Raw genomic sequence first — 17,334 nt, 5'->3', positions numbered from 1 at the left:
AAAACAAAAAACAGAAAAAAATAAAGAAAACAAATCCCAGACCCTATTTTCTTTTCTTTTTCAGTTTCACGAAACATTCTAAAAATGGAATTGTTAAAACACAAGCCTACTGTGAGGAGTTGGAATTTATTTCTAAAGCTGAATATATAATACACTTCACCACCAGAAATCCCTAAATTACGAACCACAGTATAACTGACACACCGTCCTGTAGAGGTGCCTCCATTTGTGATTGATGATGCATAAAATAGGTTTGATAAAAAAAAAAAACAGTGCCAGGCCAGGTGTCTTTAGGATAGGAAGGACACACACTTACACCAACACATGCCATCATACAGTACATAGTCTAAAGTGCCAGTTTTGTAAACAATTGACCTTTTTTTCATGTGGGGGTAACATAGACAAGTAACATTATTACAATTATTTTAAAGCATGTTTCAAACACAAACAAATAATTTACTTAAGAGGTGGAATAGCTTGAGCCACATGAGCCATAGTAGTGATAATTTGAGGTTTATTTTCACAAAATTCTTCATAGAACTCCAGTAACCTAATACAGTTAAGGGGTTTATTGGTTTTCTTTTTTTTTTTTTTTTGGTGGGGGGCAATTGGCTAATGTTTCCTTTTATATACACAGTATAAAAAATAGAGGTATGCAGTATGAATTTCATTGGAATGGACTGTCTTATTACGCTGGAATTCAATATGAACACATTGTTTAAATTATAAACTGTTAAGTTGACATCAAGTACATTTTAAATACATTTGCAGCCATTATTTTAATGTGTACTTTAAAGTACTGAGAAAACAATACTTAATTCCCTAAATAGACTCTACTCTGGAAAATAACCAATAACCAGACAGTTAGTTTTGTCCTTTTTTCTTCAGTTACAGAGCCACACAGAGTTGGCAGTATGGACACATCACTGTGGGATCACCTTGGAGCAAACCGATGGGCAAAAAAATGCTACAAAAATCTACTTATCCTTCTTAAAAATCTACTTGCCCCCTCCCCATCGCACAAAACACACACACACACAAAATAGAATATAACTTGTAGGATTTTGGTTTTACTTAACAGTGAACACAATCAATCAATTAGTGATTAACAGGGGCGGATCTAGCCTTGTAGCTTGACTCGTTCATTACATTCTTCATGATACATACACGGTTCCCTGTGACCCGACCTCACCTCAACAACTTTAAAACATGCTTTAAGGAAATGTTCATTTCAGTGCAGTTTGGAACACATTTGCTAGTAAATTTAAGTAACATACTAAGAGTACAGGTATAATAAGCAATACACTCTTTCTCTATATGCCGAATCCAACTCCTGATGTTCAGATGTTTTAATTTGTTGCATCACAGTTACGGAATTATTGCCAACTATAACTGCTGCTTTGTGAAATTCTGATTTTTTTCTAAACAGCGTACAGTATTTTACAGCTATTTTTCCTCATCCATCATCTGTCCCATGATGGCTAACTGGAACACTGCTGCAGCAGGGAGATCCTGGTTTCGTACCCTGATGGCTTTTTTTTCACTTTTGGGGGAGGGCAACATTCTTTATCTGCACTACTCTCACTGAAAAATAAATACATAAAGGAATCAATACATAAACACATTGCCATGGGTTTTACAGTCTGTATTTTACTTTAAAATAATAATAAAATATTGTACAGATACTCATATATAAGAATTTCATTTCTATCATTATAAACATATTTGACAATCTTTTAATAGTTTCACAAAATGATGGATTGTGCATGTCCAATAAATAACTAATATCACTTCTGTTCAAATCTAGTAAAAAAAAGTTTTTTTTTTTTTAATATAACGTTTAAATCTAAAAATATGTGCAGTTGTAGTCAAAAGTTATAAAAGTTTTGATGCAATCTTTGAATGTAAACATCAATCTCTCTTTCCTACTTTCACCTGAAGAAGAGATCTTTGAGGTCTTCAAAGCTTGTGAATAATTATTATTTAGTTAGTCCAATAAAAGGTATCACATCTCCTTCTCTTTGTCTAAACCCCAATGGAAATTTATAATTTCTAGAAATTTCTTAAAAACGTAGAATTATAGGAAAAATGATTCGTAGGAAAAGCATAGCTCAGAATCATAGGGTATGAATACTTTGAATTAGCATTTTTGGAGTTTTGCAAAAAAAAAAAAAAAATACTGAAATAATTGTAGACATCTATGTCTTGTAACTTTTTTCCCTCATCCACAAAAGCAAAACTTTTGCTTCAGAAGATTTTTCCTAAAATTATTTGTTTTCAAGAAATTTCTAGAAATTACAAATTTCCATTGGGGTATGTAAACCTTTGCATAAGTATAATTGCTATTTATAAACTAGACATTAAGAAAGCAGCATCACTTATTTGTTATTTTACAAAAAATGTCAATAATACCTTAGATTAGTCTGCATTTCCAGAGGCTGCCTTGGCAGCCATTTCTGGGTTTCTTTGTAATCAATAGAAGATCAGCTTTTTGCACAGCTAGCCAAGTGATAGGGGTGAGCAGTGTTGTATCCATAGCTGACACTCTGTTGAGGTCAAACTTAGATTTCAAGCTGTAGCTGGCAGTATTTATATGACTGCTTGGTATTTACTATTCAATCTCCAAATCTATGTTATATAACAGTGTCTTTTATACTTTACCAGAATTTTTACATGAGCCTCAGCATTGATGATGCAAAAAAAAAACAACAGAGGACACGACCTCGGTGTCCTGATTACGACCGTGGGGGTGGGACGTAAACACTTTTTAAAATGTTTGTGTGTAGGTGCTAGACTTCGCAATTCAGTTCTCAAAAGTTGCGTGGCTCTCAAAAAATATACCCGGAGTGTCTTTCTAGCAACAGAACGAACATAGGAAAAATAAATAAATAAAAAAAGTACTTGTCCAATGTGAAAAGTATAACGGCAAACTTGTTGACCGTCACACAAACATTGCTGTCCCGGACGTCGGGCTATATGAATTTCACACCCCTGTAGACCCCATTTATATTATTTAAGTAACATTGTTCAGAACACATTACTAGTCTCCAAACAGTAATTTATCATTAACTAAAATGGCAGGACCAAAGTGGATCCCTTTTGAAGTCTTGTCTTGTCTCTATGTTACCCCAGGTTGGACTGGATTCCCCCCTTCCTCTGGCTGTGAGGTTTTCATCATTCAGATTGATGTCTATGAAGACAAGCTCATCCCCTTGTTCCAGCAGGCGGGCATGCTCTATGAGTTCAGGCTCACAATGAACTTCAGCGGGCAGAATCACGGCTTGCCTACACCAAGTACACTGACCCCGAAAGCGCTGAAGCAGCCATTCGAAAGTTTAACCGCTACGAGCTGCAGAACGGATGCTACATCACGGTGCGTAAGAGTACAGAGAAACGGGTGCTGCTCCTCGATGAGCTGCCCAGGGCTGTGCAGAAAGACATGCTCCTGCTGCTGCTCAGAAACTTCACAGAGGGAGTGGAGGACCTCAAAATAAAGCACAGCCCCAAGGGGAGTGAGAAAGCTTCTGCTGCTGTGCAGTAGGTGTCGCATCACGCTGCTTCAGTGGCAAAGAATGTTCTGGTTGAAGGTATTTAGCTTTTTATTTCATTTTAAGTTGCAGTATATCACAGCCATGTACAGTATACACAGAAATTTGATTAAGGGATGAATGTTTACTACATTCTTCCAGTCTAGCCTTCTGTTCACCCTGCTTCATCAGAAATCAGGGATTGTTGGTTTGTCATTTTGTTTCCATTACCTATGGTAGCTAAAAAAGAAAAAACAACAAACAAAGCCTTTTCAACCTTGGTATCCTAATGCAGCTGTCTGAATTACAGTTGCATACCCCACGTTTTTGTGCTGGAACTGGTAGGTAAGTATGGGAAATTCTAATGTCAGAAACAACAATAGAAAACACACATAACAGAACATCAAACAGGGAAAAATGAAATAGAGAATAATGCATGGGGTAGTGTGTGATATGAGAATTGAATGGCCACCCGATGGGTGGGAGGCTACATGAATCCTGAGAGTGAAGCCCACCTCGAGGGTGGGCATTACATTCTCATTTATCACACACTACCCCATGCAGTATTTTTTAGAATCTCTAGTGACATTTTTTTCCTGCCTGAGTTCTAAAGTTCTGTGTTGCTTGTTGGAGGGAGCTTAATCTAATTCGTTTCAGCTGCTCACCAGTTATTCTATATTATTAAAATGCCATTGTTATAAAGTATCAGTTTAAATCAGGTGATGAGCAGATTGGTGTTTTCAGATCAGACACAATGAACTATTTTTTTAACTTGACCTGGTCTCGGCTTTAGTCTCCTGTTGTGTCACAGAAATTAGGAGTGAATTAGGATCATTCTTCACTTGCATATATTGTAACATTTCTTTGTCTAGGTTTTTTAAAGCAGTTGAGGATCTCAAGCACAGTTGAATGGTTGCATAGGAAGGAAGACCAGCACGGTGAAGCAGTTTCCAACCAAAGAGTGCAGTCAGGCCAAGGGTTTGCCTAGCTGAGCCTGTCATCAACTCCTCAACAAGCCTGGGGTCCGTCCTCTAGGGCAGTATGCCCACCTGCATGGCCCCAAAAGCCTAAGCTTCCTTTCAGCTCAGTTGATGCTGCTTCCTACTTGGGCGATCCCTGGCAGTAGTAAGCTTGAGTGCTGGAGAGAAGTTGTGTGTACAGAATATGCTGTTAATGCTTGTATAAGGTTTATTCTGTTATTCTTAAACTGTTCTGTATACATTAAAGATATCAGTATGTTTGCAAGTCAGTGTTTCTGGTATTTCTTTAAAATGAAACAGAAATGAAGGGATGTGCGGTTGGTTATTTGTGTGGCTTTGCGGTGCAGGAGATGCCTGACAGGTAAAACACATGGTAGAATACTTCTCTATCATATTTGCTGTTATTGCTGGAATAATTTTGTGTTGATTATAGTAGGCAAGAAGTCTCACATGGCAGTAAACAACATACCGTTTCTTAAATTGTTAAATAATGTGAATTTGCAGTTACTGCTTTAATTAAAAGGTCATTTTAATTAATAATATATATGTGACATTTAATATTTATGTACCACTGTAAGTATGGATATGATGGGTTGTCTGTAATGAGTATGGTTGTGTGCAAAATCAATCTAACATATTTGAATAAGCCATCATGCAGTTTTGGATTGGTTTGAATCCTGGGGTCTGTAGTAATTCCCAGTTCATACAAAAACACATTTATCCATGTTTAGATCTATCTATCTATCTGTCTGTGTGTGTGTGTGTGTGTGTGTGTGTGTGTGTGTGTGTGTGTGTGTATATATATATATATATATATATATATATATATATATATATATATATATGAGAACAGATTATAGCCCTAGTTACCTTTAGTATATCTTGACAAACCATATTTTTTAAAATTATAATTTTTAGTCTATTTTGGGCTGCAAGAGTGGATTTATAAGCAACGGTTAAATTAGAAACACGCCAGATTTAAGATGTGTGTGAGCAAAAAACAATGCCAAGCAAGCTACAGAATGCAAATCCATTCACAAATGATAAGAAAACTGAGATAACAATTATATGGTTGTTGGTTTGCACCTTTGCTGCAATAATGTAAATGCAAAAGGTGTATTTAAAACCGGAATCGGGTGTTAATTAGAAGGGAGAAATGCATTTCTTCAGGCTGAACCTTAACAAACCATAGATATCCAAATGTTGTTCTTGGTTAACTCAAGATATCTATGGTCTGCCTGTGGTTACTTCCGGTAGTTTTGCGACAGCAGTCTGATTGCTTTCAAGATGGCGTCTGGCAGTGGGGTTTGTGTTTGCTATTGTACTTATTTGTTGACTGACTAATACGATATGTAATAATAATAATATGTAATTTGATCACGTTTCTAGGTAACAATTTAATGTCTGATTTGCTCAGAAAAAATCATTATGTATAGGCAAAATTAACACGTTTAGTTTGAAAAATCCAGTATACATCTCCCTGGCTGGTTTTGGCACTGTGCAGCAAGCACATTTGCAGTTATTAAGGTGCGTTCACGGAGAATCTGCACAGACTCTTTGAACGCACCCATAATGTATGGTGTTTATGGGTGCGTTGCAGATTACCACATTTACTCCACTCCCTGAGCCCAACAACGGGGGTTAGGTGAGCTTCATTCTCTTGCAGGAATAGCTGTGGTGGTCACAAAAAAAGATCCACATTGTCATTAAATCAGTGGATTTATGTTAGCCATGTGAAGTTAAGAGACTCATAGTCTGATTGCTCTGATTTGCGCCTCTTTTCTCAATTGCTAATCTGTTAAATATGAGTTATACATAGGATAACTTTGTTATTTACGTTCGCCGTGTCTGTATTACAGCACCCAGGAATAATGTATATTCTCGAAATTCTCAATGCAAATTATGCTATTCGAAACTCTGATTTTGTCGCCTCTTTTCCCAAAGATGCTCAATTGCTAATATATACTGTTAAATATGCGTTATACAATAGGATAACCTTGTTATTTAACGTTCGCGGCGTTCGTCCAACGCGTTTCGCCGTGTCTGTATTTAACAGTAATTGCAGTTTTCATGTAAAATGAATATTGAAAATACGAGTACCAAACAGCCTTTATCTTGCAGGCTAGTGTAAATCATTACTTATATGTACGCAAAGCGTAATGGGCATTACAGCATACCCGGTTACCGTTTTATATGAAAGATGCTATTAGTTTAAGTCTCGTTGATGTTAAAAATAGATACTGGGGGAAAAAAACATGAGAATGTAAATAACCTTCGTAAAAGAGGATAAATGTGGTCAAAATATATTTGCACTGCAGCGCACAGAACACGTTTCTTGTAAAATTCTGGTTTGTATTTGCTATAGTGGTCAATGGGTTGGTTCCCATGACCAGTCTAACTTGGTCAACGTGATCCATCAGCTAAACTAATTAACTAATTATCTTCTGATTAGTGCGCTGCAACTGGGACTAACTTTGTTCAGCTTCTGGGGATTTTCTAGTCTCCTCAGTTAGTCACAAAACATGTTTAAAAATTAGAATTTCAAATAATATGTATCTTATAATTCTGTATTTCGTTTCTTAAAGCAACAAAGCCGAATATATATTTATTGGAAGTGGTCAAAGGCTGGGGTAAAACTTTTAAAGTCTGTGTGTGTAATTATATATATATATATATATATATATATATATATGTAGATCTGTACACACACTATATATTATACATTAATTATTACATATAATTGTATGTCCTTCAGTACAAGAGTGACAGTTACACCTTATTCATTCAGATTAGTAGCAATGTGCTTCTCAAATTCTCAGCACTTTCAGCTTTTTTGTAAATCCTTTCATTCTTCTTACGCTCAGAGAACAGAGCTGCCAGGGACTGAGAATAGGTTTTTGTCCAATCTGTTTGGTTGGTGTTTAGATTTAAAAAAAAAAAAAAAACTTGTGTTTTGTACATGAGAACTTAATTAAACAGTATGAATAACTCCATACTTCAACCCTGACAGGTGGGGGAGCCTGTTCTATCGCCAGCCCCTTCTGCTGCAACATCACCAGGGTGGGTGAGGGTTGGGCTCTCCTGCTGCATGACTAAGCTCATTAGTGCTGTGCTTGATAATATATCTATACGGGAAGATTGGGTCAATACCAAAAATCTCATCCTGATAGCCTTGGATGTGATATAAGGACTCTAATGGAAGTTGAGTTTAGGGTTGCAGGGATTAAGTTGGATATTAATTTTGCTTTTGTTTTAACATAAGGCAAAAAATGACTTCCGAAGGAAGTGGGACAAAGATGAGTATGAAGAGTTAGCTCAGAAGCGCTTGACAGAAGAAAGGGAAAAGAAAGATGGTAAGTATGCCTTGGCAGACGAATGGTGGTTTTTAACAAATATGCTTTTGATATTTATATTGTTATATATTGGTTATATTTTCATACTTGGCTTGATTCATGGGCTTGCAGCAATCCTGAATATTAAAACAGGTTTTGTTTATCTATATCTCTGTATCTCTATCAATGACATTGAAATGGTATGTTAGAACCACATGTAGGCCTGCCTGTGCTTAATTAGAAATGCATTGTTCCTGATCTGAAAACTTTTTGTGGCTTCTTTCAGGCAAACCTTTTCCCCCTGTTAAGCGGGAGCTTTTACGGCACAGGGACTACAAGGTGGACCTGGAGTCGAAGCTGGGGAAGACCATTGTTATCACCAAAACTACCCCCCAGGCTGAGATGGGAGGGTATGTTATTTACTGTCTTTAAGGTCCACCAACTAGCCCTAGTAGTGGTGATTATTTCAAGCCATAATGCATTAAATAGGCCAGTTAAAATGTAAATAAAGAAAGATCACTCAATTTAATTCCTTTCCTAATAATCCAACACTACATGATCTTATAAGAAGACAACAGGCTTCTTCAAAACTTTACCATAAATAGCCACACAGAAGATGCTCTTGCAAATTTGCATACTCATTTTGGACAAGCCTATATCATAACAAACTACTACATTAAGGTTCAACAACAAATATTAAACCACGACTATGGCATTTAAAACAGATACAGGATGAACACATCCTCTTTCAGTATGCTGCTGCAGAGATGAATTTCCTGTCTTTTTGCCCTCATATTTCAGTAATATCTTCCAAGATTTGCGTTGTACGAAGCCACGTATACTTTTATTATTGCCGAATAAAACAGTGTAATGTTTCCAAACAGTAGATTTAGATACACCCTTCCCAGCACCGGAACGCTCCACTGCTGCACATTCTACTGTTAATAATTATTTATTTATTTATTTTTATTTTATTTCTTTTTTACACTATCAGCCTATATACAGATGAACTTGCTTTATATCATGATTGCTGATTTATATATCATTTGTGATATAAACAGAGTTTCACGTTTGCCTGTGACAACACATTATGAGTGCGAGGGGGGAAAAAAAAGAAAGAATACTAACAGTGAATTAAAGAGCACTGTTTTAATACTGCAAATTTAGTCGTTCTTTACATTTAAACACGTGAATATAGTTTACTACAGGACAAGTACGTTTTGTATCATTAACTGGAACGAAACAGTTTGTGTCATCTAAAAAAAAAAAAAGGCATTTATTGTCAACTGAAGAGAGGGCGTTGTGCTTGGTGGGGTTTTTTGTGTGTGTATTTGTATAAGTCTGACTTAAAATTTGATGACGTTAGTGTTTTGTAACTGAACTATATCCTGTTAAAGCCAGAGACAGACAAACAGAGAGTCAGGCAGGCGCAGCATGGTACCACTGGGTATTTTCATGGTGCAGTACTGCTAGTCTGCACCTGGACAAACAGGAGTGGTATGCACTACGCGGTACAGTAGTTGCCAGTACCACACCATAGGCTATGTACTCAAATATAATTTACATATATGGCCAAAAGTTTTGCATCGCATAGTAGAATATTAGGATGCAGACATAGTGGTTTTGTTTTTTTAATTGTATGAACATAATTGCAATGTTTTATTTATAACATCATGCAATATAAGAAACTACAAAATGGTATCTCAAAAGTAGTATTTCATGTTAGGTTAGGAAATCTCACAGTTTTCAATTTTTGGAAAACTACGAAGCGATGTGTAATTTCAATATGTCAGCGTAACATTAATTCTATAGGATGCAAAACCTTTGGCCATAGATCGCATATAATCTACTAAATAAAAGCACTGGTTTGTTTTTCACTTGTTTTCCTGTCATCTATATGCAGGTGTATGAAATGAGCCATCAGCTTAGCAAAGAAATGTACAATAAATTGTTGACACTAAGCAGTCTACTACTGTTAGAAAATATATCATTTTACAGACAGTTATTTAGTAAAAATAGTAGTGAACTACAGAAAAAAAGGCAACATGCATGTGTCAAACTGGCTACAGGAAGGATGTTTATCTGGGGTGATGTATAAAATACTGATTTGCCTGTCCTTGGAGGAAATATGGGAGTGATCAAACACTTCAGGGTGCTTGGACAACAGTTTCATTCATGATTTTTCCTGGAAAGCACTTGTTGTAAGCACTTGGCTGTGATTGGTTTATCCACCATTGGTACCATGCGGCAGTCAGAAAATAATCACTGTGGTTTCGATTTGAGTGGTACTGCTCAGCTGCACTGCTGGACTAGCGAAATCTGTCTAGCACCATATGAAAGTAATGCCAGCGATGCAGGCGGCGAAATGTCTTGCGTGCTGCGCCGCGCCTGTCAGTCCTGGACTTGACAGGCTTCACAAAAAGTATAAGTGGGTTTGTGAGACAATATTAGAAAGGTCATTTCTCAAAGAACCTGTGGTGCATAGCAGGAAGTGAGTTTTAGGAAGCACTTGCACACACAGGAATTAAAAAATACTCACTCAAAATTAGAAACGCCATAATCCACTCACTGATAACACACTGACACAACCCGATCTGACCCAGGCCCAAAGTATAATACACAAACTGCACCGCACCCGACCCGAACCTGACTCTTATTGTCAGTCCCATCGGGCTCATGTTGAGAAGAAAGGCTCTATTGTAGTCGTCTTATATGTATCTCTTTGAATTGGGATTTTGTGCCATACTGATAAGTAACTACGCTTTGTAAATGTTTTCCATTTTTAATAAACCCCCTTTCTGTCTGTTTTTCAGATATTACTGCAATGTCTGTGATTGTGTGGTTAAGGATTCTATTAACTTTTTGGATCATATCAATGGCAAAAAACGTAAGTATGCGTTCAGGTACGTGTGTGTTGCTTTTTTGAAAGTGTTAAGTGGCTAGCCAAGTGTAATGATATTATTTAATGCCAAAAGTAATACAAATAAGATGTGCTGCAATTCATTAAGCTATAACATTGTGTACGTTTACCTTTCAGATCAGAGAAACTTGGGTATGTCAATGAGGGTGGAACGATCGTCTCTGGATCAGGTGAAGAAAAGATTTGAGGCAAACAAGAAGAGGATTGAGGAAAAACAAAAAGAGTATGACTTTGAAGAACGAATGAAGGAACTCCGGGAGGAGGTAAGAGCCAGTTTGGGTTCTCCAAATTCATTGATCAGGGATGAGTCTGAATTCATACTGAACACCGTACACCACTTTCCAAAAGAGAGGCATTTACTGAAACTGTGCATCTTTCTATTTTAGAGCTTGATTTTACTGCAAAAGGTGTTTTTCTTTACAGAATGTTTGGGGCTAGATTGCTTCTACAACTAAGTTTTATGAAACTTAAAAGGCATAAATTGATTTTTTATTTTTTTAAATGTCAAGATTAAAAGCTCTATGGGGTATATATTTCTGTTGTTTCGCAGGGTTGGAGCAATAATCGATTAATATTGATAATCCTGATAATATTTTTGCAGCAGTAATTTTATTGCGTTGAAAAATTATTATTGATAATCATAATTATTGTCCGTGGCCCAATGAAGCAGGAAGCGGCTCTGCATTTATCAGTAAGCAGCACTGAACTGTCTGTGTGTGTGAGGTGTAAAACATGATCTGTGTGAGAACTTCTTACATCGGGAAGTACTGATTTTAAACAGTATGCTTAGGCTTTAACATTACGTCGTGCTTTCATTTTGATAATAAATTGTACACTGACAAAGCATGACTGTTTTCTAACAAATACACAAATATTGTTGTTTGTAAAAAATAGCGAGCTCACTGTAAAATTTACTGTAGAAAAGTGGAACTTTTGACTTTTAAATATTTTGACACAGGATTTTTTTTTGTACATAAATTGAATATAATTGCAAAAAAAAAAAAAAAAAAAACCACAACCGTATGGCAAATATTTAATATAGCCTAAACAACTTTGTTGCTTCTTTATTTTAAACTACACTGCAACCATGCACTGCATTCTAAAAAGGGGTAGCTGCATAAATAGAAGAGGGTTAACTTTTAATGGCAGTTTATTTTATGAAACTGTTTGCATACAAACAGCCACATGCAAAACTCAGTGGGTCAATTGCAACAAACTGAAAGCAACATACTAACTGGGGATGATCCCATGGTTAGTATGCAGCACCGTACTAAGCTAGTATGCAAGTTAAATACCAATTGCAACAAACTTGGTGGCTGAAGTTAGTTCCCAGCTGCATACTAAAAAAGGTCTCAATTGCAACTAACCCAAAAAATAACTGCTGCTGCCCTCTAGAGGATACTAAGTACGAGACTAAGTTAGTCTAACCCTTTCTATAGACTAACGGTTTATAGTACCGTACTAAGTGAAACAAATGTGAAAAACCCCAAAATGTATTGACAACTTCTGTAACTGAACAATTCATAATCATAAATCCATCTACCTATATTTTACATTTAAAAGACATATTTACTTGTATAATTTATTTATTTTTATATAAGGGATCTCATTGCTGGCATTGCAGTATATTCGTGTAGCGTTGGAATGAGTTTTGTGACATAACAATACAGAAAACGATACCCCCACACTGATCAAATCACTTCCACAGCGAAAAAATGATCTAACAGCAAAATATTGCAATTACGGTTGAAAGGATTTATTTCAAATATCATGAAATAATTGAGAATATATTGAAAGCCGTACAGTAATTATGTATTGCCCACATAGAACATAATTCCAATATTTAATATATGAGTAATATATTTTTAAGTTATATATAACAGGCTATATGTATACTTGTGTCAAAAAATGCTTTTAGTAGCCAACGCTACATAATAGTAGGCTGTAGCATGCATGGGCTAGGGGTCTGGACTGGTAGGTGTCGCGGCTCTCTTGTATAGCGGATCGGCGCTGGAGGTGCCTGGTTCAATCTCTGCCTGTGCAATACATTTTCATTTTTTTTCTTTTTTTTTTATATTAAAACAAATAAGTAAATGTTATACTCAATGTTTCGACTACATACAACACCAAACAAGTTTGTTGCTGCTTGCAGGAGAGAGGTCTCGTTTTGATTCAAAAAAAAAAAAGAAAAAAAAAAAGCACAAGGTGCAATTCAGTATTTGTTGTGCGGAAATATACCCTTTCAAGCTTAAAACTTAAGCATGAATAAATCAAAATAAATAAAATAATTAAGATGTTTAAGTTAAGTAAAAAAATAAATAAATAAACTTTACGAAAAACCACACTTTAAAAATATAATTTGTACAAGTCGCTCAGATTTTGAGCCCCGGCCCTTTTCAGTTCCTGTTTGGAAGCACACCAAAACAATCCACAATCCTTAGTACCGTACTGAAGCTGGAGATCAGCTAGTCCCCAGCTTTGTTCCGCTTCTTTTTTTGTTGCAATTGGTATTAAGTTAGCAGCTGGGGATGATCCTGAGATAGTACCGTACTAGCTGGTACGCAAATTAGTACTCTGCTCCGTACTAACTCTGCAAGTTCGTTGCAGTTGACCCAGTATGTTCCGAATAGTATACAACTCTATATACAGAGACACACACACACGCACAAAACCTAGTGTGATTCTCATAATGGCAGATTTGCCATGCGAGTAAAGAAAACAAATGCTTCCAGGTAACGTTAGCAATTTTGTTCAGTTATAGTAATACATTTGGTGGCACTTTTTTTGTGAAAGTAAACCTCAAAATAAATGTTTAAATAAGAAAAAAAAAAAGTATTTTATGGGAAAACTGCATAGTTTATTAATATACAAATTACAATAGGTATATTTTTATACTCAAGTTTGTTCTGGGCACCCACCAGAAATTTAAAAACTCGGCACATATACCGTCTGGTTTTTATTTTTTCTAAACTCAGGTGACTTAGACTGCCGGTTGTCATGCTGCTCAAATATAAGTAGACAAATTACAAGAATTTAATATTTTATTTATTCGTCCGATAATTGAATTATCTATATACGATTATTGTGATAATTTACAGACGATAATGAAAATTTCAGCTATCGATTATCGTCCAACCTTACTGTTTATGTAGGAAAGATGTGCTGCCCATGAAGTCACATGTCTGGTCAGCCTAGATCCAAGTTTTGGCTTGACTGGTGCAATTGCATCTCATACATTCTTGGTAAAGGAAGCACACAGAGAACTACAGTTATTTGCTTAGCTGAATAGGGCCTGGGTATAGCTTGATCTGTAAGCTCAATGAATAGTGGTGTAATGTCCCTCGGCGTGTTGTTGGGTAACTGGGTTGATACAATGAGTGCATTTCCTAATGTGCAGTGTTATTCATTTCACTGACAGGAGGAGAAAGCAAAAGCATACAAGAAGGAAAAGCAGAAAGAGAAAAAGCGCAAGGCTGATGAAGATCTCAACTTTGAGGAAGACGATGAAATGGCTGCAGTTATGGGATTCTCAGGCTTTGGTTCCTCAAAAAAAGGCCACTGATTTGACCTCAACCCCCCAATCCCTGTCTCTCCTTTTTTTCTTTCTTTTGTATAGCCTTGATGCACATCTCCTTGTGAATCATAAATAAACCTTACTTTTTTAATATATACAAGAAGTTATTTTTAGTCAACTGTACTGTATCCCACCATCTGTTGATTCCTGTTATACAAGAAATACAAATGTGTGTGGGGCTGGGGATAAAATAATGGACTGAAGTACAAAGTATAAGTTTGTTTTTAAGTTTGTCTTTAATTTTTTTAAATAAATGCGTCAATTTGATGGTTCACAATAATGTTTGTGTTAAAGTGTAATAACAGCAGAAGCTGGCGACAAACCTCACTATAATAGGCTGTGCGGTCCAGTGGCTTTTAATCAGGAGGTCCCCGGTTCAAATTCACTTTACCTCCTTGTGCTCTGTCTTTCTGGTGAGACATTGTTGTAAGTGACTGCAGCTGATACATAGTTCATACACCCTAGTCTCTCTAAGTTGCCTTGGATAAAGGTGTATGCTAAATAAAGTAATAGTAATAATAATCCCTGTAATCCATCAAGTACATATTAACAAAAAAAAATAAAAAAAAATATTTTCTGCTGGCTCTTTTACAGTACAGGTTGTTTGGGCAGTAATGAGTTAAAATGGCCTTTCCTTCAGTGGTATGTTGGTTATAACACAAGGTTTACTATCTGCTCCTCCAGCACAGTGTCGCTCAGTGGTTACTTCACATGAATACAAACAGTTGCACCCTGGAGGGTCTGACATGGGCGCTGTCTGACGTTTCATTTCTTATAATAAAAATGTTATTTTAACATTTAATATACATGTGTTTATGTGTATAGATTTTATTTATTTTTTAATTTGTATTTTCAAGAACAGTATTCATTGTTCGAGTTTAAATGGAGCAGAACTGGTGCTTCTCTATAAATAGCTGCTGAGTTTTTCTCAAGAATGACGGGGGTTGCCCAAATGTCATTTTTAAAACATACCTGACAGTGTTCCATCCCTTTTTCTGTTCAGAATTGTATGAGCATTAAACGTATTGTTTACAGTCTGGAAGGTTTGTCAACTATTTATGGAATAAACTGATGTTTGCACAAAGCTTATACCCCAAACCAGGAACTTATACTAGCTTATGAAAAACGTACTTTCGAAGTGCCACAATAATTTTATAATGGTGTTTACTTTAGATGCACATAAAAACACATCTGTTTCCAAAATCTGTTATTGTGTAAAATAATGTTTAGGTTGTGTAATCTGTTCCATAAGAGTCTTCAGCACTGATTTACAGTGGCTGTACTTTTACTGAATGCAGATAAGGAAGTAGGTTACTGTCTTTTAAAGTTCATTAAACTTCATGCACATAACAAAGGGACTTAACTTGAATTTCTAATATGAACAAAAAGTATATTTATTAATGTATTTAGTTAATAAAAAGAAAGGCAACAGACTCTGTTGCAACCCATGTGACGTAATTATGTTTTAACATCTGTACCAGAAACATTAGCTCAGTGGTTGCTTCAGGAGACAGTGGTCTCGGTCGCTGCCCGGCGTTTGTATATTGGCTAGATAGATTTTTATTTTGGTTGAATTTTCCTAATTTATTTATATTTTGGCCCTAAGAGGCACATACAATTGTTACGGTGCTAATATACTGTGTATATAGTTTTGATATTTTTTTGTTTGCTTTGTATTTCAACTCTCCGTATTTTGATATGCAATACGTTTGTACAGTTACAGTTTCTATTAGTGACTTGTTATGTTGGTTAATTTAGTTAGCTGAAAAATGTTTGGGGAAAAATAGGCTACAAATATAATAACATAACTGTAAATACCTACGTAAATGCTTTGCAATTAATGCACTGTGGATTGTTGCGCGCGTAACAGTGAACAGCTGCAAACAAGAAACCTTAAGATGCACAAATAACATGGAGAAATAATAACACATATAAAAAACCACACACTACTACTTCCTAATAATATGAACTTAATGCAGATAACGAACATATTGTTCTTGAACTTACTGATAGGAACAAAAAGTCTTCATATAATATATATATCTATATAATATATATATATATATATATATTATATAATATATAATAATTATATAATATATATATTAAAATGTTTACAGACAAATATTACAACTTTACAGACAGTATTACAACCCATGTGATTTACAAATAAGCATGAATTGTTTTACATCTATAGTACTGCAACCGTTATTCTTGCAGTATAGCAGACGATGTTATAAAGCCATTTATGTGCTAAAATACCGGCGCCGGCTTAGCTCAGCGGTTACTTCAGTTGAAATTGTTCAATTCCTATCTGTGGGAGTATATCCCAGAGGTTCTAACCACGGGCGCTGCCCGGCGTTTTTATATTGGAAACAAAGATTTTTATTTTGGACGGTTTTCCTAATTTATTTTTATATTTCCACAAAGAGGTACATACTTGTTACGGTGCTAATGGAGAAAAAAACATACAAACAAACAGAACGAAGAAATTGCTTTTTTTGTTTTGGGATCTGTCAATAGAATAACTCTACTTCCTGACTGTGACTGATTATTTTAACTGCTGTTCACATAAAGGACAGTAGGGGTCACCCAATGATCATTTTTTAAGGTAAAGGGATTAAAAAAAGGTGTGTGTGTGTGTGTGTGTGTGTGTGTGTAATTATATATATATATATATATATATATATATATATATATATATATATATATATATATATATATATATATATAATCAAGTATTATTCACAACTAGCTTGTACAAGTCCATAACGAATCTTCAACACTAGCTTACAGTGTGTTAAAGATCGATCTATATGTGTGTATTTTACTGAATGCAGAGAAATAGGTTACCGTATTCTTTTGACGTTATTTTGTGATTTTATTATGAGCACTACTACTGTTATATTAAAAAAATAAAAATAAATATAATAATAAATAAAAAGGTAGTGCACCTGGTTCCAGATCCCTGGTTGAAATTATTTTGAGTGAAATCTCTGGC

General features: G+C 35.5%; 2 protein-coding genes across 2 annotated transcripts; both read left to right on the top strand.

The window, feature by feature from the left end:
- The first annotated feature begins 2,986 nt into the window (after positions 1–2,986).
- On the top strand, positions 2,987–3,555 carry LOC121296988 (dead end protein 1-like). Its single transcript, XM_041222971.1, is given in 2 exon segments — positions 2,987–3,279; positions 3,282–3,555. Coding segments are annotated over 2 exon segments (465 nt in total). The 5' UTR covers positions 2,987–3,074; the 3' UTR covers positions 3,542–3,555.
- A 2,213-nt stretch (positions 3,556–5,768) lies between these two features.
- LOC121296861 (zinc finger matrin-type protein 2-like) lies at positions 5,769–14,610 on the top strand. Its single transcript, XM_041222734.1, has 6 exons — positions 5,769–5,812; positions 7,770–7,860; positions 8,126–8,249; positions 10,653–10,726; positions 10,877–11,022; positions 14,178–14,610. The coding sequence occupies exons 1-6, from the start codon at positions 5,795–5,797 to the stop codon at positions 14,319–14,321; spliced, it is 597 nt and encodes a 198-aa protein (XP_041078668.1). The 5' UTR covers positions 5,769–5,794; the 3' UTR covers positions 14,322–14,610.
- The last annotated feature ends 2,724 nt before the right edge of the window (positions 14,611–17,334 follow it).

Source organism: Polyodon spathula, chromosome 22 (genome assembly GCF_017654505.1).
Source record: "Polyodon spathula isolate WHYD16114869_AA chromosome 22, ASM1765450v1, whole genome shotgun sequence".
Taxonomy (NCBI): Eukaryota; Metazoa; Chordata; class Actinopteri; order Acipenseriformes; family Polyodontidae; genus Polyodon; species Polyodon spathula.
The sequence above is the reverse complement of the archived record's forward strand: the minus strand, read 5'-3'. Positions and strand labels throughout refer to the sequence as shown.

What these genes read in the sequence shown, in the direction of transcription:
- LOC121296861 (XM_041222734.1), top strand. An exon ending in AGAAAGGGAAAAGAAAGATG is followed by an intron (nt 7,861 to 8,125) that starts GTAAGTATGCCT and finishes GGCTTCTTTCAG; the next exon opens with GCAAACCTTTTCCCCCTGTT. An exon ending in TCATATCAATGGCAAAAAAC is followed by an intron (nt 10,727 to 10,876) that starts GTAAGTATGCGT and finishes TTTACCTTTCAG; the next exon opens with ATCAGAGAAACTTGGGTATG.